This window comes from Loxodonta africana, chromosome 7 (assembly GCF_030014295.1).
Source record: "Loxodonta africana isolate mLoxAfr1 chromosome 7, mLoxAfr1.hap2, whole genome shotgun sequence".
NCBI lineage: Eukaryota > Metazoa > Chordata > Mammalia > Proboscidea > Elephantidae > Loxodonta > Loxodonta africana.
Window position 1 is genome coordinate 123,205,068 of NC_087348.1, and position 22,420 is coordinate 123,227,487.

General features: G+C 37.3%; 1 protein-coding gene across 2 annotated transcripts in view; it reads left to right on the plus strand.

Moving 5' to 3' along the window:
• The window catches only part of DYNC2H1 (dynein cytoplasmic 2 heavy chain 1), a 413,953-nt gene that overhangs the window by 382,494 nt on the left and 9,039 nt on the right, over positions 1-22,420 (plus strand). Inside the window, exon 88 of one of the 2 annotated variants that reach the window (XM_064288850.1) lies at positions 13,613-13,729. In XM_064288850.1, coding sequence (XP_064144920.1) covers positions 13,613-13,729 — 117 coding nt within the window. Of the gene's footprint in view, positions 1-3,496; positions 3,893-13,612; positions 13,730-22,420 lie in introns of those variants that run through there. The other variant, XM_064288851.1, reaches the window with a different exon arrangement.

Here is a 22,420-nt window from a genome sequence, read left to right on the forward strand (position 1 = left end):
AAGGGCATGTTAATAATTCAAGATTCACTGGGGTCCCTGAAAGCTGCAGCTCCCCTGGGACCCAGTGGAGTTTAAGATAGCTCCATATGCTTGCCAGGTGAATATTACCTCATGCCAGGTAGGAGGTCTGTTCATATATCTCAAATGGTTATCATAAAATTCATATTTCATTTCCCTTCTTCATAGAGTTTATCAGGAAGTATAGAGAAGTTAAAAGAGTGAAGAAATTAGAAATTTAAACATTGAGGTACATGAGGAGGATGTACACGTCAGAATTGGGTGTTAAGGGTCTTTAGACACACCCTCACCTAATAAGCGTGAGCTGCCAGCTGAAGCTATCCAGCCCAGCAGTAGAAAATGAATTAAAAACAAACAAGCAAAATAAAAACAAAAAAGCCCAAACCCTTAGATTATTCAGATTAAGACTTATGTTTCTGATAACTTTCATTTTTAAAACTAAACACTAAGTGTTAATATGCTTATCTAACCATCATTATCAAGTATAGATTGTTTTTAAGAACAGGTGACCTCTAAAAGCTCTTAGTAATATAATTTTCTCTAAATGTAGATCTTTAAAATTATTTGGTATGCAAACTAGTATGATAGAAAGCTGATTTAACAAAAATGATTTTTCTTAGGAATTGAAAAGATGGAGGCAACGAGGTTTTAAATCTGTTTGATGTTTGAATATCTTAGTATGTTTCCACCAGTTTAAAGGATTTTTAATTCTTAGTTGACTGTACGGTTTAATAGCTTTACCAACTTAATGCTGTGTTCTCATGTCTCCCAAATACAACAGGAGACCTAGAACTGACTCAGATTTCCTGTTTTGGAAGTCTGTCTTCTATCAAACTTTTTTGCTTTTTTATCCTGTACTGAAAAAAGGCAGTTTGCTAGGATTATGTACTCAACTCCCTCAATTCTTCTTGTCCTTTCCCCACTCTCAGAAGCTTCTAGAAACCTGCTTACATTTCTGTTTGGAATGTAACTTTCCCTAACAGGTCTTCCTTTCCTCAACCTATGTAAAGCCACATACCTAATTTTATATTTTCTAGTAAACACATTTGAAAGATAAACAGATAAAATTAATTTTAATAATTTATTTTATTATACCTAATATGTACCATATTAACATGTAATCAATAATTTAATGAGATATTTTACTTTTTTTAAACAAAGTTCGGTATATATTTTATTCTAATAAACAAAACCAAACCCATTGCTCTCAAGTCAATTCCAACTCATAGCGACCCTTATAGTACAGACTAGACGTCCCGTAGGGTTTCCAAGGTTTACAGAAGCAGACTGCCACATCTTTCGCCTGCAAAGTGGATGGTGGATTTGAACCACTGACCTTTCATTTAGCGGCCGAGTTCTTAACTACTACCCCCCTCCCCCCACAGGGCTTTCTATACTTACAGCACATTTAAATTCAGACAAACCACGTTTCAAGTGCTCAATAGCCACATGTGTCTAGAGGCTACCGTCTTGGACAGTATCTCTAAACAGTAGAAGTTAATTCACTCAGAAAATTGGAGTATCTTCTGATCTTCAAGAATATTTTAAGAATTTGTAATATTTTTTTATAAACAGTGTTAAAAAAAAAAAACGAGAGAATACTAAAATGAACCTGTGTATTTTAGGGTTTTAAGATTTAGAAATATCCCTCCTTTTTCTCTTTTTTATTGTCTTAACTCTGGTGGCCTAGTGGTTAAGACCTACAGTTGCTAACCAAAAGGTCGGCAGTTCAAATCCACCAGCCACTCCTCGGAAACCCTTTGGGGCAGTTCTACTCTGTCCTATAGGGCCGCTGTCAGTCGGAATTGACTCGACAATGGCTTTGGTGTTTTTTTATTTTTTTTTTTGGTTGCTGAAGCAAATTCCAGACATCATTTTGTTTTATACCTTCATGTTCTAAATGTATTTCTCAAAAAAATCAATATTTTATTAAATGAATACAATATATATCAGACACAACAAAAATAAAAAATAATTCTTGGGCATCACTTATTACTCAGTACATAACAACTTACCAGTGGGCCTCAAAAATAACTTTCCAATGGTCTGTTTGAATCAGGATCAAAACAAGATCCACGCACTGGGTTCAGTTGTTACGTGCCTTGTGTCTTTTTACATCTAGATGAGGTCCATCTTTTTATTTCACGCTACTGTTTGTTATGGAAACCAGATCCTGTGCCCTGTAGATGATCTACATTCTGTATTCACCTGTTTGTTTCCTTGTGGCATCATTTAACTCCTGTTCCTCTTTCTGCCCATTTCTTATAAATGTTGGTTCTAGAGACCTGGTTAGATTAATGTTTTTTGATCAAAAGTTTCTCATAGGTGTCACTGTGTGCTTCATTTTGCATTACGTGACAAGGCACACAATATGTAGTTTTCCTATTTTTATCAATACTGAAATTGATCAGTGCGCACATTTGGTGACAGCCTGATTCCTACAGTTTTTTTACCTGAGGTTTTTTTTTTTTTAATACTTTGTTGTATTTTAGGTGAAAGTTTATACAGCAAATTAGATTCCTATTCAACAGTTCATACACAGATTGTTCTGTGACATTGGTTACAGTCCTTGCAGTGTGTCAGCACTCTATCTCCACCCTGCCTGCCCCATTTCCATCCTTCCAGTTTCCCTGCCCCTTCTTGCCTTCTCATCTTTGCTTTCGGGTAAATGTTGACTGTTTGGTCTCATATAGTTGATTGTTTAAAGGATTACGTTCCTAACAGGTGTTATTGTTTATTTTGTAGGCCAAATTATTATTTGGCTGAAAGTTGACCTCCGAGAGTGGCTTCAGTTCCAGGTTAAAATGGTATATTAGGGCAATGGTCTCCAGGGTTCCTCTAGTCTGTATCAGTCTAGTAAGTCTGGCCTTGTTTATGAATTTGAGTTCTGTTGTACATTTTTCTCCCATTATTAGGTCCATGGTCAAAATGGTCAGTAGTGGTAGTCGGGCACCATCTAATTCTTCTGGTTTCAGGCTAGAAGAAGCTGTGGTTCGCGTGGGCCATTAGGCTGTGAACTAATTTCTTCCTTGAGTCTTTGGTTTCCTTCACTCTCCTTTGCTCCAGATGGGAAGGAACAAATAGTTGTATCTTAGGTGGTCTCTCACAAGCTTTTAAGAATCCAGATGCCACTCACCAAAGTGGAATGTAGAGCATTGTCTTTATGAACTAAGTTATGCCAGTTGACCTAGTTATCCCACAAGATTATGGTCCTCAGCCTTCAAGACCAGTAAATCAGTCCCATGAGGTATTTAGATATGTCTATAAAGTATCCATAACTGTGCCCTTCATGTTCTTTATGGAATATATGAATATATATGCAGCACATACAAACGTGTATACATATACTGCCATACATCTTCCCACACCCAAAGAGCATACATACCAACGTATTTTTGCTTGTTATTAATGTTGTTGCAAAATTATATATGTTAATAGCATTTACCACAGTTGTCCTTTATTCTTGTGTACCTCTCAGTGCCTTCATTTACCTTGGTCAAGTTGCCCTGACTTCCCCATATTGTGTATTGCCATTCCCATCACCAGCGTCAACCATCTTAACTACTATCTAGTAAGTGACTCTACCTTCCTCCCCCTTCCATCTCTGGTAACCATCAAAGAACGTTGCTTTCTGTATGTATACCTATTCTCAGCTTTCTATAAATGTACTATCGTGCAATATTTATCCTTTTTTGTTTGACTTATTTCACTCAGCATAATGTCCTCCAGATTCATCCATGTTAAAAGATGTTTCACGGACTCATAGTTATTCTTTATTGTTGCACCATATTCCATTACATGTATGTACTGCAATTTGTTTATCCATTCATCTGTTGATGGGCACTTAAGTTGTTCCCATTTTTTTGCTATTGTGAATAGTGCAGCAGCAAACATAGGTATGCATGTGTTTGTTTGTGTCACTTTTGTTAGATCTCTAGGAGTGGGTTTGCTGGATCATAAGTTATTTCTATTTCCAGTGTTTGGAGGAAGTTTCATACCATTTTCCATAGTGGCTGTACCATTTTATAATCCCACCAACAGTGTTTAAGACTTCCAGTCTCCCCACAATGTTGCCAGCATTTGTTGTTTTCTATTTTTTGGATCAGCGCTGTTTTTGCAGGGGTGAAATGGTATCTCATCGTAGTTTTGATTTGTATCTCTCTAATGGCTAACGAAATGAGCCCTGGTGGCACAGTGTTTAAGTGCTCAGCTGCAAACTGAAAGGTCAGTAATTTGAACCCACCAGCCCTTCCGCGGGAGAAAGATGTGGAAGTCTGCTTTTATAAAGATTGTAGCCTAGGAAACCGTATAAGGCAGTTCTACTCTGTCCTATAGTGTCACTCTGAGTCGGAATCACCTCAACGGCAGTGGGTTTTTGGTAATGGCTAATGATCGTGAGCATCTGTTAATGTGATTGTTAGCTGCCTGAATGTCCTCTTTGGTGACGTGTCTGTTCATGTCCTTTGCTCATTTTTTGATTGGATTGTTTGTCTTTTTGTTGTTAAATTGTTGAAGCTTTCTACATGTTTTGCACATTAGCCCCGTGTCAGATATGTTGTTACCACAGATTTTTTCCAAGTTTGTAGGTTCTCTTTTTACTCTTTTGGTAACATCTTTTGATGAGCACAGTATGTAATTTTTAGGAGCTCTCCCAGCTATCTAGTTTTCTGTTCCTCATACATTTTTTAGTTGTGTTTGATAGTGTATTTATGCCAAAAATTAGGACCCCTAGTTTTCTCCCTATGTTATCTGCCAGGAACTTTATAATTTTAGCTTTAACATTTAGGTCTTTGACCTGTTTTGGGTCAGTTTTTGTGTATGGTGTGAGGTATGGATCCTGTTTCATTTTTCCACAAATGGATATCTAGTTTTGCCAGCATCCTTTGCCAAAGAATCTGTCTCTTCCCCATTGAATGGACTTCAACCCCTTGTTGAAGATCAGCTGTCCATAGATGGATGGATTTACTTCCATGGGTAGTTCTGAATTCTGCTCCATTGGTCTATTTGTCATTGTACCAGGAACAGACTGTTTTTTATTATTGTGGCTGAGATGAGGAAGTGTGAGGTCTTCTACTTCATTCTTCTTCCATATTGCTTTAGCTATTCGGGGCCTCTTTCCTTTGCACATAATGTGGAGATTAGTGTTTCCATTTCGTTAAAGATTGTTGTTGGATTTGGATTTCGATCAGTATTACATTGTATCTATAGGTCCCTTTGGGTAGTGTTGACATTTTCTCAATGTTAAATCTTCCAATCCATGAGTATGTAATGTTTTTCCATTTATGTAGCTCTGTTTTGGTTTCTTGCAGTAGTGTTGCATAGTTTTCCTTGTATAAGTCTTCTACGTTTCTGGTTACATTTATTCCTAGGTTTTTTATCCTTTTGATGGCTACTGTAAATGGTATTGTTCTCTTGATTTCCTTTTCAGAGTTCTCCTTGTTAGTGTAGCAGAACCCAGCTGATTTTTGTATGTTGGTCTTGTACCCTGCCACTTTGCTGAATTGTTTTATTAGTTCCAGTAACTTTATGTGGAATCTCTGGGATTTTCTATGTATGGGATTCTGTCATCTGTGAACAGGGATAGTTTTATTTCTTCTTTACTAATTTAAAAAATTACTAATTTAGATACCACTTATTTCTCTTTCTTGCCGTGTTGCTCCGGCTAGCACTTCCAGTACAACATTGAATAAGAGTGGTGATAATGGGCATCCTTGTCTCTTCCCGTTCTCAAGGGAAATGCTTTCAGTCTTTCTCTGTTGAGACTAATGTTAGCTGCTGGGTTTTGCCTGTATACCCTTAGTTATGTTGAGGAATTTCCTTTCTATTCCTATCTTACTGAGAGTTTTTATCAGGAAAGTGTACTGAATTTTACCAAATGACCTTTCTGCATTAATTGAGCTTATCATGTGATTCTTTTCCTTTGTTTTATTTATGTGATAGATTACATCGATTGATTTTCTAATGTTGAGCCACCCTTGCATCCCTGATGTGAATCCCACCTGATCATGATATATAAATAGATAGATGATAGATAGACAGACAGACAGACAGACAGGTATTGATTTTTTTTGGATATGCTGTTGTATTCTGTTGACTAGAAGTTTGTCAAGAATTTTAAGTCTATATTTCATGAGAGATATTGGTCTGTAATTTTCTTTTTTTGTGGTATCTTTGCCTGGCTTTGGTGTTGGGGTTATGCTGACTTCATAGAATGAATTAGGGAGTCTTCATTCCTTTTCTATGTTCTGGAATATTTTGAGTAAAATCAGTCTCATCTTCAATTTCTTCTTTTGTTATGGGTCTATTTAGATTTTCTTCCTCTATTTGTGTTAGTTTATTAGGTAGTAGCGTATTTCTACAAATTTGTCCATTTCTTCTAGGTTTTCAAATGTGTTGGCGTACAGTTTTTCATAATATACTGTTATGATCCTCTTCGTATCAGTTGGTCTATTGTTATGTCACATGTTTAATTTCTTATTTTGGTTATCAGCGTCTTCTCATTTTTTTCTTTGTTAATTTGGCCAGTGGTTTGTCAATTTTATTGATAATCTCAAAGAACCAACTTCTAGTTTTGTTAATTCTTTGTTGCTTTCCTATTTTATTTATTTCTACTCTGATCTCTGTTATTTCCTTTCTTCTGGTGACTGTGGACTTCATTTGCTGTTTCTTTTCCATTTGATCAAGTTGTCAGGTTATATTATTGATTTTGAACCTTTCTTCTTTTAGATGTGTATATTTATTGCTGTAAATTTTCCTATGAGGACCGCTTTTGCTATGTTTCAGAGTTTTTGATATGTTGTATCTTCACTTTCGTTTTATTCTAAGAATTTTTCTTAATGTCATTTTTAATTTCTTCTATAACCCAGTAGTTGTTAAGTGAGGTGTTATTCAGTGTCCGTGTATTTTTTTTTTTTTTTTTTTCCTTGCTCTTTCTGTTACTGATTTCTAGTTTCATGGTGTTATGGTCAGAGAAGATGCTTTGTATCATGTCGATGTTTTTGAATTTATTTATTTATTTATTTTTGTGGCCTAGAATATGGTCTGTTCTCGAGAAGGATCACATGCGTTGGAGAAGATTGTGTGCTGAACTGCTGTTGGTTGCTGTGTTCTGTGTATGTCTATGAGGTCGAGTTGGTTGATTGTATTATTTAGATCTTCTCTGTCTTTATTATGTCTGTTTCTAGTTATTCTGTCCATTATCAAAAGTGGTGTGTAAAAGTCTCCCAGAGAAAGATGTTGTTTACAGCTTAACACCTCTGATTCCCTGTAGTCAGTTTTTTCGCTTTATTACACTTCTGTGAAATCTTTATCTTAGTTGGTATCTGAGTGAAACTGTCGTGTGTCTTTATCTCAGGTTATTGTCTGCTTTCGCTGGTTCTCTATCCAAAGGGTTCCTTTTAATATTTCTTGTAAGGCTGGCCTGGTTTTTACAAATTCCTTTAATTTCTGCTTATCTGGATATGTATTAGTTTTGTCTTTATTTTTGAAAAAGACAGTTTTGCTGGATATAGGATTCTTGGTTGGCAGTTCTTTTTTTCAGGATATTATTAATGTCATCTCATTGCCTTCTTGCCTGCATGGCTTCTGATGAGAAATCAGTGTTTAGTATTATTGGTGCCCCCTTTTTTTTTTGTTTTTGTAAGTAATGTTTTGTTTTTCACAAAGTACTTTCAGAATTCTTTGTCTTTGGTTTTGAAAAGCTTGTTTATGATATGCCTTAGTGAATTTTTTTGAAGTCTATCCTGTATGGGGTTCACTGGGCTTGTTGGATGGAAACCATCTTATCTTTCATGATATTTGGGAAGTTTTCTGCCAATTTTCTTCAGATATTCTTCCTGTACTTTTTTTTCCTTTCTTCTTCTGGAATTCTTATTATATGTAAATTATTCTTCTTAACGGTGTCCCACATAACTCTTAGGCTTTTTTTTTTTTTTCATTTTAATTCATTCTTTTTTCTGATTATTCCTCAAACAAATTAGTAAAGGATTTGTCCTCTAGTTCACTGATTCTTCCTTCCATTGATTCAGTTCTACCTCTGTGTCCTTCAATTGTGTTATCTATTTCCATTATTTTGTTAATTTTCTGAGTTTCTAGTTGTTTTGGTATGGCCTCTAATTGTCTCTTGAGTCTATCATTTTGTTCTTGTATTTTTTTTCCGAAATTCCTCTAGGTTTTTTTTTCTGTATTTTCTTTGATCTCTTCAAGGATCCTAAATATTGGTCTTTTGAATTCCTTCTCAGATAATTCTGTTACCATTCTTCCACAGGGAGGTTTTCTTTCCTTTTGTTTTGCCCACTTGTTTGAGCCATCTTATCCTGTTTCTTCATATGATTTGTTATTGTCTGCTGTCTCTGAAGCATTAAGGTGTTATTTATTTATATATTTATTGATTGTATGTTTCTTTTGTCCTGATTTTTTTGTTTTGATCTATCAGGGCAGCTGAAGCTGGAGTGTTCCACTGATCACAGGTCTGGCGGCACAGGAGCACTTGCCATCTATTGCTGAGTGGGTTGGGTGGTGGTGGCGGGGGGAGGGGAGCAGTCAGGATGTGCATGCATTGCTGATCACCAGGTGAGCAGGGCTGTGGCAGGGGTGGGCATGCACACCACCTTGTATCATAGGTCTGGCAGTGCAGGAGCACATGCTGCTACTTGCTGGGTGGGCGGGGCAGTGAAGGGCATGGGAATGGGGTAGATGCATGTCACTGGTCACAGACATTGCAGGGCTGGGTAGGGGGAAGGGGTGAATTTACTGTTGTCCCCAGGTTGGTGGGGCCACAGGGGTAGGGGGGCTCATGCTGCTGTCACCAAGAGGGTGAGGGCGGAGGAGACGTGTGCCCCTCTGGTGACCAGGCTTGGGTTCCAGGGCACCCCCCATAGGCTGCAGCCAGCAACTGGGACCTGGCCTCAACCAAATGTGAGCAAGGGGTGTTGCCCAGAGTCTGATAGGGTGGGGGACCTCTTGCTGACACTCTATAGATCTACTATGCCATGTGCACCACCCATCCTAATGGTCAGGGACCGCCACTGGTGAGTAGCCCTGTCTCTGGTTCCTAGCTGCCTCTATGTTCTTGGTCTCTAGGATCCCTGCGGCTCTCTCCTGCCTTCCTATACTTTGCCTTCTTAGATCCAGTTTGTGTCTTGCTCACCTTGCTTCACTCCAGGTTTGTCTATATAGTTTCTCTGTCTCCTATTGGGAATTCTGTGAAGTTGCTTTCCTGTACTCCTTATCCAGGCTCACTGCTTGCTTTGTCTCAAGATGGCCATGCTGTGCTGGGCTGGCTGGGAGGGCAGCTCTGATCCAGAACTCTCCTCATTTACTATTTTCTTTCAGTTTCTCCCTCCAGTCAGTGTTCAATCTAATTCTTCATCCCTCCTTTTGATGTTCAGGATCCCAGGATTGTCATCTGTGTCTGTTTCACTTGGTTTCTTTGGTCTTTGTTCTAGGGGAATGATGAGATGTGTCTGACTAAATTGCTATCTTCTGTACGTAATAGTTTTAAACTTTGGTGATCATTGCCTGAATAATTAGGGGCTTCAAAATTGTAATTTTCTAATTCTGTTATTTCTTCCACATTTATTAGCTGGAATTGTTTTATAAAGCAAGCAAGGGTGTGTCATCTGCATAACGCAGGTTGTTAATGAGTCTTCCTCCAATCCTGATGACCTGTTCATCTTCATATAGTCCAGTTTCCCACATTATTTGCTTAGCATACAGATTGAATAGGTATGGTAAAAGGATACAACGCTGGTGCATACCTTTCCTGACTTTAAACCACTCAGTATCCCCTTGTTCTGTCGAACAACTACCTCTTGATGTATGTATAAGTTCCTCATGAGCACAATTAAGTGCTCTGGAATTCCCATTCTTCACAGTGTTACCCATAATTTCTTATGATCCACACAGTCGAATGCCTTTGCATAGTCAATAAAACACAGGTAAACATCCTTCTGGTATTCTCTGCTTTCAGCCAGGATCCATCTGACATCAGCAATGATATCCCTGATTCTATGTCTTCTTCCTCTTCTGAATCCTGCCTGAATTTCTGGCAGTTCCCTGTCAATATACTGTACTGCTGCAGCCACTTCAGAATGATCTTCAGCAAAATTTTGCTTGCATGTGATATTAATGATATTGCTCAATAACCTCTGCAGTCGGTTGGATCACCTTCCTTGTGAGTAGGCATAAATATGGACCTCTTCCAGTCAGTTGGCCAGGAAGCTGTCTTCCATATGTCTTGGCATAGTTGAGTGAGCACTTCCAGTCCTGTATCTGTTTGTTGAAATATCTCAATTGATATTCTGTCAATTCCGGGTGCCTTACTTTTCGCCAGTGTCTTCAGTGCAGCTTAGACTTCTTCCTTCAGTACCATCAGTTCCTGATCATATGCTACCTCTTGAAATGGTTGAACGTCGACTAATTCTTTTTGGTATAATGATTCTGCATATTCCTTCCATCTTTTTTTGATGCTTCCTGCGTCGTTTAATATTTTCCCCATAGAATCCTTCAGTATTGTAACTCGAGGCTTGAATTTTTTCTTCAGTTCTTTCAGCTTGAGAAACATCAAGTGTGTTTTTCCCTTTTGGTTTTCTATCTCCAGCTCTTTACACATGTCATTATAATGCTTTACTTTGTCTTCTCGAGCCACCCTTTGAAAGCTTCTGTTCAATACTTTTATTTCATCATTTCTTCCTTTTGCTTTAGCTGCTTGATGTTCAAAAGCAAGTTTCCAAGTCTCCTCTGACATCCATCTTGGTCTTTTCTTTCTTTCCTGTCTTTTCAGTGACCTCTTGCTTCCTTCATGTATGATATCCTTGATGTCATTCCACAACTTGTCTGTTCATTGGTCATTAGTGTTCAAGGCATCAAATCCGTTCTTGAGATGGTGTCTAAATTCAGATGGGATATACTCAAGGTCGTACTTTGGCTCTCGTGCACTTGCTCTGATTTTCTTCAGTTTCAGCTTGACCTTGCATATGCGCAATTGATGGTCTGTTCCACAGTCGGCCCCTGGCCTTGTTCTGACTGATGATATTGAGTTTTTCCATTGTCTCTTTCCACAGATGTAGTCAATTTGATTCCTGTGCATTTATCTGGCGAGGTCCACGTGTATAGTTGCTGTTTATGTTGGTGAAAAAAAGTATTTGCAATGAAGAAGTCGTTGGTCTTGCAAAATTCTATCATTCAATCTCTGGCATTGTTTCTATCACCAAGGCCATATTTTCTAGCTACCAATCCTTCTTTGTTTCCAACTTTCGCATTCCAATCACTAGTAATTATCAATGCATCCTGATTGCATGTTCGATCAATTTTAGACTGCAGAAGCTGATTAAAGTCTTCAATTTCTTCATCTTTGGCCTTAGTGATTGGTGCGTAAATTTGGATAATAGTCAAATTAACTGGTCTTCCTTGTAGGCATGTAGATATTATCCTATCACTGACAGCATTGTACTTCAGGATAGAGTTTGAAATGTTCTTTTTGATGATGAATGCAACATCTTTCCACTTAAAATTTTCATTCCCGGCATAGTAGACTATATGAATGTGCAATTAAAAATGGTCAATACCAGTCCATTTGAGGTTACTAATGCCTAAGATATTGGTGTTTATGTGTTCCATTTCATTTTTGACGATTTCCAATTTTCCTAGATTCATACTTTGTACATTCCATGTTCTGATTATTAATGGATGTTTGCAGCTGTTTCTTCTCATTTTGAGTCACGCCACATCAGCAAATGAAGGTCTCAAAAGCCTTCCTCCATCCACGTCATTAAGGTCGACTCTACTTTGAGGAGGCAGCCCTTCCCCAGTCATCTTTTGAGTGCCTTCCAACCTTGGGGGCTCCTCTTCCGGCACTATATCAGACAGTGTTCCGCTGCTATTCATAAGGTTTTCACTGGCTAATTCTTTTCAGAAGTAGATTGCCAGGTCCTTCTTCCTAGTCTGTGTTACTCTGGAAGCTTAGCTGAAACCTGTCCTCCATGGGGACCCTGCTGGTATCTGAATACCAGTGGCATAGCTTCCAGCATCACAGCAACATGCAAGCCCCCACAGTACAACAAACTGACAGACACGTGGGGGAATGTAAAGACTAGAATCAACAAAATCAAGAAATCTAGTAACTGGAGCCAGAACTGACAGTGTCCAAAGTAGGCAGTGATGTAGGGTATGGAGAGAAAAGAACACATTCAGGTGTTTATTGGAAGTGGCAGAACTTGATAATTGATTACATGTGGGGAGATAGGGAGACGAGGTCAAAAATGTTCCCAGGTGTCTGATTAGGCAAATAGGTGGTCGGCAGTGCCAATTACTAAAATAAGACCCCAGAGGGTATATTTCCCCCTGGGTTAGTAGAGACAGATGATCAATTTATGTCTGCATATGACTTAGTCAAGTCATGGTCCTGTAAGTGGGGTCTACTTTTACAAGCTTCTGTACAGACTAGTTAAGCTCAAAACATGATGAAATCTCTAAAAGAGACCTGAAAAGAATAATTTTCCCTCAAGAGTTTCTAGTGCTCAAATCAGCAGGCATTCTCTAAATTTTAACCTACTTCTTTTCAAGACCAAAATATTTCAGAAACTCTTGAAGTGACCTCTATATCACATTAGTGATACAGTAAAAATAAAAGTACCCAGTTTTTATCCCAGCTGTTTCATTAACAAACAAGTTACTTATCTTTCCTGGCAATACCAACCTTACTATAAAATTAGAGTGGCGAAGTAGCTATTTAAAACTAATTGCTAAGGCATACTCTCCTAGTACCTAAACCATTCTGTAATGTATCTGAAAACGAATTTAACACTTTTAACTTAAAATGTTCCCTTGACTTTAAAATGTATAGCTTTTTCATTTAGTATGTTAAAACTTGAAGGTATTATATAATATTTTAGATTTTTTTCCATTTTTGCATAAAGTTCCAATTAAGAGAATATAGATGTGTCTCTGAAGGCAAAATGTTGAAAGAGCAATGGATGCAAAACACTGATTGTACATTTGTTGTCTTTAGATAAAGTCAGAGTACAGTAACACTGCAGAAACTAAATGAAAAAAAAAACTTTTAAAGAAGAAATATGAAGTTAATATTACTAAAAATCCTTTATTTTTGTTTTCAGGATTTCTTAGACAAAGATTAGCTTAGAAACGATGATTCTCTTTTATCCCTTTTTCAGCTCTGCATGACATGTCAAGAGTTTTTACAGACAACTTTCTGAACTTTGTTCAAATAAGGAAAAGATGCTTGTTTTCTAATTATGCTTTATTTTCCCCTCCCTGGGGAAAAGAATAACATTTTAGCTTTTGCCATTATATTTCTATTAATCTAATGCCAAGGCACCTGCAGTTATGTTCCTGATGACATTTCTAAGATATTTGCTAAAAATGAGAATTCAGTCTAAAGAAGTTCACGGCGAACATAGGTCTAGGTCTTACATTCTTATTCGCAGATAAAAATACCATAATTTTTATTTTTGTATTATTTGGAAGACATATTCACAATAAAGAGTATTGTCTTTGTTCTTAAGACATAGTATAGTAACTCCTGATATTTCAGACTTTAATACGTATTTTAATGATTTGTGTGTTTCCATGGCAGATCAGTGGCTTATTACTGGAAGGATGCAGTTTTGATGGAAATCGACTTTCTGAAAATCAGCATGATTCTCCTAGTGTGTCGTCAGTTCTTCCTTGCTTTGTGGGCTGGATCCCCCAGGTAACACATTTTTAACAGGCACAAGTTTTAATTTCATCAGTTCACTCTTAAGTTTTATCTTTTTAATAGGATATTCTTGGCCTGTGTATCTTTGTTTACAATTTCTGATCTCACAAGCATTTGGACACATTCTACATTTACAGTCAAAATATTTTATCTTTATAATGATAAGATGCAGAGGGCATTTTAAAACCAGTTTGTTATAGAAAGAATAACATCATAGTTTATTTTTAGAGAATTTGTAGTCTGTAGTAAGGAAAAAAAGGCTTTAATGATAATAACAATGGGGCAGTTCTACCCTATCCTATAGGGCCGTTTTGAGTCAGAATTAACTCTATGGCAATCGGTGCGGTTTACCATATGTTGAGTTCCTGTTGTTTTTCAGCAGTGTGCTAGATACTTTATATACTTCACCCTGCAAGGTAGGGATTATTACTCCCATTTTTAAAATGAGGAAATGTGTGCTCACATAGGATAGATGATTCTTCACAGTTAGGCACACGGAAAGTGACAGAATCAAGATACTAATACAGGTTGGCCTTTACATCACACCATGCCACTGTATTGCTGGAGACAGGCAGATGAAGGAAGCAATCTTGACCAAAACTTTAGCTAACGTTTCCCCTTTAAAAACCGTCAATAATGTAAAGAACTTTCAACGATGGAACTTGGGGATTCTTGCTTTTAAAATACGACATAGTTGTACAATGAACTCGTAAATTTTTCTTAACAATGAAGTATAAAAATGTAAGTATGAATATATTGAATAACTTTAGAGTTTTGAACCTATACTAATGGCCAACAAAACTATTTCATATATTGCTTATTACATGCAAAATGAACTTTCTCACTGGGAAATATCAATGCCTTGAATTTTCTGTTACTGTATCTCTCTTTAAAAATATTTGTCTTTATATAATAGAAACAAAAGCTTCAGAATATTTTTTTTTAAAGCAAAGTAATAAAGCTGTAGCAATAATTAGCCATCATTGTTCAGACTGTGAACCTCTCCTCTTTCTTCTTCTTATCAGCTTCATTGTCTTCAATATTAGAGTGACGTATCACATAGACAAGGGGGGAAGAGAAAGAATCCTTGCCGTATTTCAATCTGGCTATTAACTTCTATAAGACATTTCTATCAAAAAGTTAGTAAATTATGGCTTACACATATTTCGATCTTAAGTGTTTGAACCAGATTGAAAGCTATACGCAGAAGTTAAGGCTTGAATACATCAAGGTTGTAACTATAACATATAAAGCCATGTATCATGACAGAGGTGAATTCAAATGAATCCAAATTATGTAAAGTGCTAATTCTCTGGCAAACAAAATTAAAATCCATATGAAAACTGTAATGAGGCAGGTAGGGGGAAAGTAGGACAAATACAAGCAGGTTCACCTAAGGAAAAAACGCTAGCAATAAAAATAGAGCATGGAGAATAAGTGACTAGGCATAAAGGTAGAAGAAAATAGCCTGGCGCAGTACCACATAACTGACCACAAACTGAATGCAGTGCTGTTATGGGCAAAGCCAGCCTGTTACTGGGTTCTCTGAAAAGGTACGTGCCATTACAAGACTAGGAATTGATCCCTTCATGATATTTTACTTTAACTGTTATCATCTCTATATAATTTTATTCACAACAGTTTAAAAAATCAGGATCAGATTAGAAAGCTAAAAATAACAATTTGAAAAACAGCTCATGTAAGGAGAGACAAAATGAATTGGGGTATTTAGCTTATAAAGGAGATGGCTAAAGGTAATATGATTGTTTTCATGTAACTGATAACATTTGTATTTCTTTCTAAAATATTTACTAAAAATGAAATTTCTCCCTAGGCTTTTGCACTTTTTCTGACATGTAATTGAAGTATTTGTTAGCACTTCCCCACTTCCATTTTCCCCTCCTCCCTTTAGAAGTGGAGCCCTGGTGGTACAGTGGCTAAGAGATCGACTTCTAACCAAAAAGGTCAACAGTTGGAATCTACCAGCCATGCCTTGGAAACCGTATGGGGGCAGTTCTGCTCTGTCCTGTAGGGTCACTATGAGTCAGAATCAACTCAGTGGCAATGCACTTGGTTTTTCTTTTCCATGTAATCCTATTGCTTTCAGACTGTCTCCCTTGTCCCCTAAGAGGGGACGAATATGAGGCATATTGCTAAATAGTTTGGAACACATTTTTTGAGCTCTACAGAAAAAAATGTCTAATCCTAGCTCCCAACTTACGTGCTGGATGATTTGGGGCACGTTACCTAACCTCACTGAACCAGTTTCCTCATCTGAAAATACAGATAATGTTTCCATAGGACCATACTGAGAATTAAATAAAGTCTTGTGTGTAAAGTACCTAGTGCAGTGTCTCACATGTGATAAGCCTATTTTATCCTGTTGCCAATATTTTAAAATATCTTTACCATAGTATGGTAATAGGTATTACATGTAGTGCTTTATAGTTTATTAAGTGATTTCAATCATCATTACTCACTGGCTGTGTTCCGATACACCAGATAGTACGGTGAGCACTGGGATTACAAAGATAAATCTCTCCCATCAAAGAGCCTACTGTTCAGTGGGGGAGCAAATAAGTAAAGAAACTATTACAGTTCAGAGTTATAAGTGCAATAATAGAGCTTTATGTAAAGTACTTTTGCAGGTGAGGGAGGTCTCCACTCTACCGTATGTGTAGGTAAATGAAGGCAAGTGGGATCATGTCATAGAAGGGCAGCTTCTCTTGAACTGTGGCTTGGAGTATAACAAAGTTCAAGGGCAAATTAATAAAAAAAAAATGGGAGAACGCTTTCCAGATAGATGGAGCAGCATATGTAAATGCATAGAGGTATTAAAGAACTCAGGTTATTCTGTAAATGGCAAATATAGTGTATCTGGAATGTATGGTTCATATGGAAGACTGGTAGGGGGTGTGGTCAGAAGGGAAGGCCAGGATCTAGTATGAAAAGATGTGTAGTCACACCAAGGAGTTAGCCTATCTTATAGGCAACAGGAAGCCATTAAGAATTTAGAACAGGAGTGTGACCAGATCAAATTTGTAGCTTTGGAAAATCAGTTTAGCAATGAGAGGGTGGATGATAGATTGCCACGGGATGAAATACAATTACACTTGCTTTTCATAGCAACCTTATAAATTTGGTAGAACATATTTTTCTGTTTTGATGGTGAATACTGAGAATCAGGTAAGTTATGTGGCTTGTTATGAGTCCCACAATTGTAGCACTAGTGTTTGACCAATAATAACCAGCATTTATTCGTACTGATTGTGTGTCAAGCAGTATGTAAAGTGGTTAAATAAAAAGACATTTAAGTCTTGCAAAAATATTTTTAATAGGAATTATCATTTTCATTTTCAACTAAGAAAATCGAGACTTAAAAGACCGTGTAACTTGTCCAAGGTCACACAGTAAGTGGAGCAACTAAGATTCAAACCCACGTGTGTCTCTTAAGCCTTAGGCCTACTACTGAGCCACTGTAATAGTACAAACCATGGGTCAGCAAATTATGGCCTGTGGGCCAAATCCAGCATGCTACCTCTGTTCGTATGCCCAGGAATGGTTTTTACATTTTTAAATGGTTGAAAAAAATCAGAAGAATACTTTGTAATATGTTGAAATTATATTCAGTTACATTCAAAAATACTATTTCGGTGCCCATAAGTAAAGTTTATGCGTATGTATTATCTGTGTTGCTTTTGGAAACCCTGGTGGTGTAGTGGTTAAGCGCTACGGCTGCTAACCAAAGGGTCGGCAGTTCGAATCCGCCAGGCGCTCCTTGGAAACTCTATGGGGCAGTTCTACTCTGTCCTACAGGCTCGCTATGAGTTAGAATCGACTCGACGGCACTGGGTTTGCTTTTGGTTTTGGACGGTGCTTTCAGGCTACAGGGCAGAGTTGAGTAGTTCCAACAGAGGCCATGTGGCCCACAAAGCCTAAAATATTTACTATCTGGGCTTTTATAGAACATCTGATTGGATTAAGCATTATTTTTGGTCAAGAAAGCATTTTTTAGGGCCACTATAGTGTATGTTTTTAATATGTTTACAGAATTTGGAGGGTAAAATGGAACATTAGCATTTTAATGCATTTTTATCAGAGGAAAAGGAACCAGTAGAAAATCTAGAGGAGCGTCAACATCAGCGTATATAAGCCCATTGCTGTTGAGTTGATTTAGACTCATAGTGACCCTACAGGACAGAGTAGAACTGCCCTATAAGGCTACCAAGGAGTGGCTGGTGGATTCAAACTGCCAACCTTTTTGGTTAGCAGCCGGGCTGTTAACCACTGCGCCACCAAGGGCTCTTCATTGTAAGCCAGTAGAAGGAATTACTTTTGCACATTTACTCTTACAGCTTCTTGTTTACAGGAAGTTCGGAATTATTTAATAAGCTTTGATCAAATAATACACTGTAAATAACAAGTTCAGAGCTTTGGTGGCTAGACATTCTTAGTCCAGAAGAAGGTTTTTTCAGAAATTTTTTCCACAATATGATCTGACATCCAGTAACCCCGAATAGTTTCGTTGCAGCAGGAACATGCCCACCAACCAGTCATTTGTACAGCATTGCTATGAGGTGGCTGACACATACATTTTTCAAAGAACGTTTTGATTTCCAGAAGTTTGAAGAACCTCTTTGACGTTGTTTTAGTATATGGTGATACTTAACATATATAAGACTTTTTATTGATGGGAGAGCTCTATTATTGCTTCTATTTTAAATGCATTTGTACTTTACATTTAACAAAATTGGAATTAGGAATTCTTAAGGAGAATTAAAAGTAAGTAAAATACTGGTGAAAATATTTTCCTTGTGTGTCTGTTTACCATTATCTATGTGCACTGAAATAATATGACATACAGGCACACTATTTATGTATTCGTGATGTAGGTTCTCAAAGTTGTTCCAGTGCCAGCTCAATACTTCCAGTTATATTAATATTGGTTCAAATTTGGATTTCCCTAGGGATTTTACCCCAAAAAGTACTGGCTTTCTCCAAAGCACTTCCCAAAATGTGTTCTGTACATTATTCCATAATTGTTGTCTGTGAAAAATTGATAAATAGATTTAATAAACACAGTATTCCCTCAACTTGAAAATTCATCATGTACTTCAGAATGTTAAATGCTCTGAGAAGTTGCAAAGATGACCCAACATACAAGCTTTTCACCCACCTACATCCAATCTAGTGTTCCATGTAATACAGTTTGAAAAATTGCTGTATGATCTAGACCGGTTCTAGCATCCCTCAAGGAGTGCTATCTTTGTTCTCTCTTTCTAGCAAAGAATGTTAGTAAGGATTATCACCCCCACAGTAGCATAGGAGTCCTGAATCAGTCAGAAGCCCAAAGGCCTAGACCTGCCAGTAGGCATCACAATTGACAAGTCAGTTTCAGAAACAATTTAATTCCCAGGGAGAATGTGACTATGAAATGAATCCACCAGGCACACACAAAAGCAGTCATCATGTTATAGTCATAGCTTTAAAGTAGCATTGCCAGGTATATCAGAAGATATGCCAAAAGCTCTGCCTTGTATGAACTCTGGTTTAAAAATAACAAATATTTAATTAATCTATTTTCTGTGTGACAGTTTTGTTTTGTTTTCTCAAGGACTTATTATGAAAACAATGCTGTTAGCATCATAGTATTAAAAAATATGAGGGAAGTGTTTCTCTACCAAAATGCGTTTTAAAGGGTAGCTAGACATTCTTGGCAGAACAAAGTGTTTCAAAATATTAATTGTTGGCAAGTTTTTTGTTTCCTGTTTTGAGGTACTTACTTTTTCCAGAGTTGCATTCCTAAATTATGCCACTTGTACGTGCATTAAAACAGCTTTACTAACATCTCCTTTTCTAAAAAAGAACTGTTTTATGACTTGATTCATAAACGTTCAAAAAGCTTGTGTTAGAGTAAGTTAGTTGGACTTTATGCATAAACTGATGAGAAATATATTTCAGTTTACCTTCATATGTACTTTATTATAATGAAATTCAGTTGAAACTGGCCAAATACTTAACATAATCATTCTAGACAGTTCAAGGTTTTTTGTTTTGTTTTATTGCTTTCTTTGGTTTATTTTCTAAGAGATCCCTGTTGCCTAACGGACTATCACCATTTGCCTTTGAAAAATGTAATGTTCTCTTTCAGATATTAACATATTGCTTGCTATTTATAGAACATGTGTATTTTTAAGTCACTTTCCCTGGGACATGGGGTTGGGGAATAGGGAAGTTTTATTTTTACATTCAAAAATTTATACACAAATTGTTTTGTGACATTGATCACAATCCTCAGTTTCAGCACTTTCCCCCTTTCCCTTTCTACCCTAGGTTTTCCGAGTCCATTCATACAGTTTTCCTGTTCCTTCCTGCCTTCTGGTCTTTGCTTTTGGGCAGGTGTTACCCATTTGGTCACATATACTTGATTGAACTAAGAAGCATGTCCCTCATGTGTGTTATTGTTTGTTTTGTAGGTCTGTCTAATCTTTGGTTGAAAGGTAGACTTTGGGAGTGGCTTCAGTTCTGAGTTAGCTTGGTATCCAGAAGCCATAGTCTCAGGGGTTCCTCCAGTCTCTGCCAGACCAGTGAGTCTGGTCTTTGTGTGTGTGTGTGTGTGTGTGTGTGTGTGTGAGTGTGTGTGTGTGTGTGAATTTGAATTTTGCTCTGCATTTTTCTTCCACTCTCTTCGGAACACTCTATTGTGTGTGACCCAGGTCAGAGCTGTTGGTGGTGGTAGCCAGGCACAATCTAGTTCTTCTGGGCTCATGCTAGTGGAGGCTGTGGTTCATGTGGTCCATTAGCCCTTTGGACTAATATTTTCCTTTTGTCTTTGGTTTTCTTCATTCTTCTTTGCCCTGGACAAGATGGGACCAATAGATGTATCTTAAATGGCTGCTTACAAGCTTTTCAGACCCCAGACACTACTCACCAAAGTAGGATATAGAACATTTTCTTTATGAACTGTGTTATGCCAATTATATGTCCCCAGAAGAGGAAAGTATTTTGTTGTGAGGCATCCAGACTTTTCTTGGACACTATAGAGAAGCAAAGCAATTATTGAAAATACTTGATGACATAAAACAGTTTTTATCTATGAAATACTAGTTGGCCCAAAAAAGTAAAAAAATTCAAACTTTAACCATGTTTTTGAACTGTGCTAACTAGGCCACTTTATATTATAATAAAGGCATGGCATATGAAAACATTAACTACTTTAGATTGATCACAATATGAAGATTTTTAGTGATTAAGTTTTAGTTATATAAAATGTATCTGTCAGTTGGTTGTACTGTGATGGCTTGGGTGGTGCTGTGATGATGCTGGAAGCTGTGACACCAGTATTTTAAATACCAGCAGAGTCACCCATGGTGGACAGGTTTTAGTGGAGCTTCCAGACTAAGACAGACTAGGAAGAAGAACCAGGCAATCTACATTTGAAAAATTGGGCAGTGAAAACCTTATGAATAGCAGTAGAACATTGTCTGATACAGTGCCAGAAGATGAGCCCCTCAGGTTGGAATGTACTCAAAATACAGCTGTGGAGGAGCTGCCTCCTCAAAGTAGAGCTGACCTTAATGATGTGGATGAAGTCAAGCTTTCAGGACCTTCATTTGCTGAGGTAACACGACACAAAATGAGAAAAAAACTCCTGCAAACATTCATTAATAATAAGAACATGGAATGTACAAAGTATGAATCTAGGAAAATTGGAGATATCAAAAATGAAATGGAATGGAAAAATATCAATATCCTAGGCATTAGTGAGCTGAAATGGACTGGTATTGGCCATTTTGAATCACACAGTCATATGGACTACAGTGCCAGGAATGACAAATTGAAGAGGAATGGCCTCGTATTCATCTTCAAAAAGAACATTTCAAGAGCTACCCTGACGTAAAACACTGTCAGTGATAGAATAATATCCATATCCTGCAAGGAATACCAGGTAATATGACTATTATTCAATTTTACACACCACCCACTAATGCCAAAGAAGAAGAAATTGAAGATTTTTACCAACTTCTGCAGTCTGAAATTGATCACACATGCGATCAAGATGCATTGATAATTACCAATGATTGGAATGTGAAAGTTGGAAACAAAAAGAAGGATCTGTAGTTGAAAGATAGGGCCTTGGTGATAAAAATGATGCCAGAGATCGCATGATAGAATTTTGCAAGACCATGAGTACTTCATTGTAAATTCCTTTTTTCACCAACATAAACAGTGACTGTACACGTGAACATCACCAGGTGGAATACACAAGAATCAAATCAGCTACATCTGTGGAAAGAGACGATGGAAAAGTTCAATATCATCAGTCAGAACAAGGCCAGGGGCCGACTGCAGAACAGACCATCAATTGCTTGTATGCAAGTTCAAGTTGAAACTGAAGAAAATTAGCATAAGTCCATAAGAGCCAAAGAACGACATTGAGTATATCACACCTGAATTTAGAGACCATTTCAAGACAAGAAAAGATTTGAAGCGTTGAACACAGATGACTGAAGAACAGACGAATTGTGGAATAACATCAAGAATATCATACATGAAGAAAGCAAGAGGTCATTAAAAAGACAGGAAAGAAAACACCAAAATGGATGTCCGAAGAGACTCTGAAATTTGGTCTTGATTATAGAGTAGCTAAAGCAAAAGGAAGAAATGGTGAAGTAAAACAGCTGA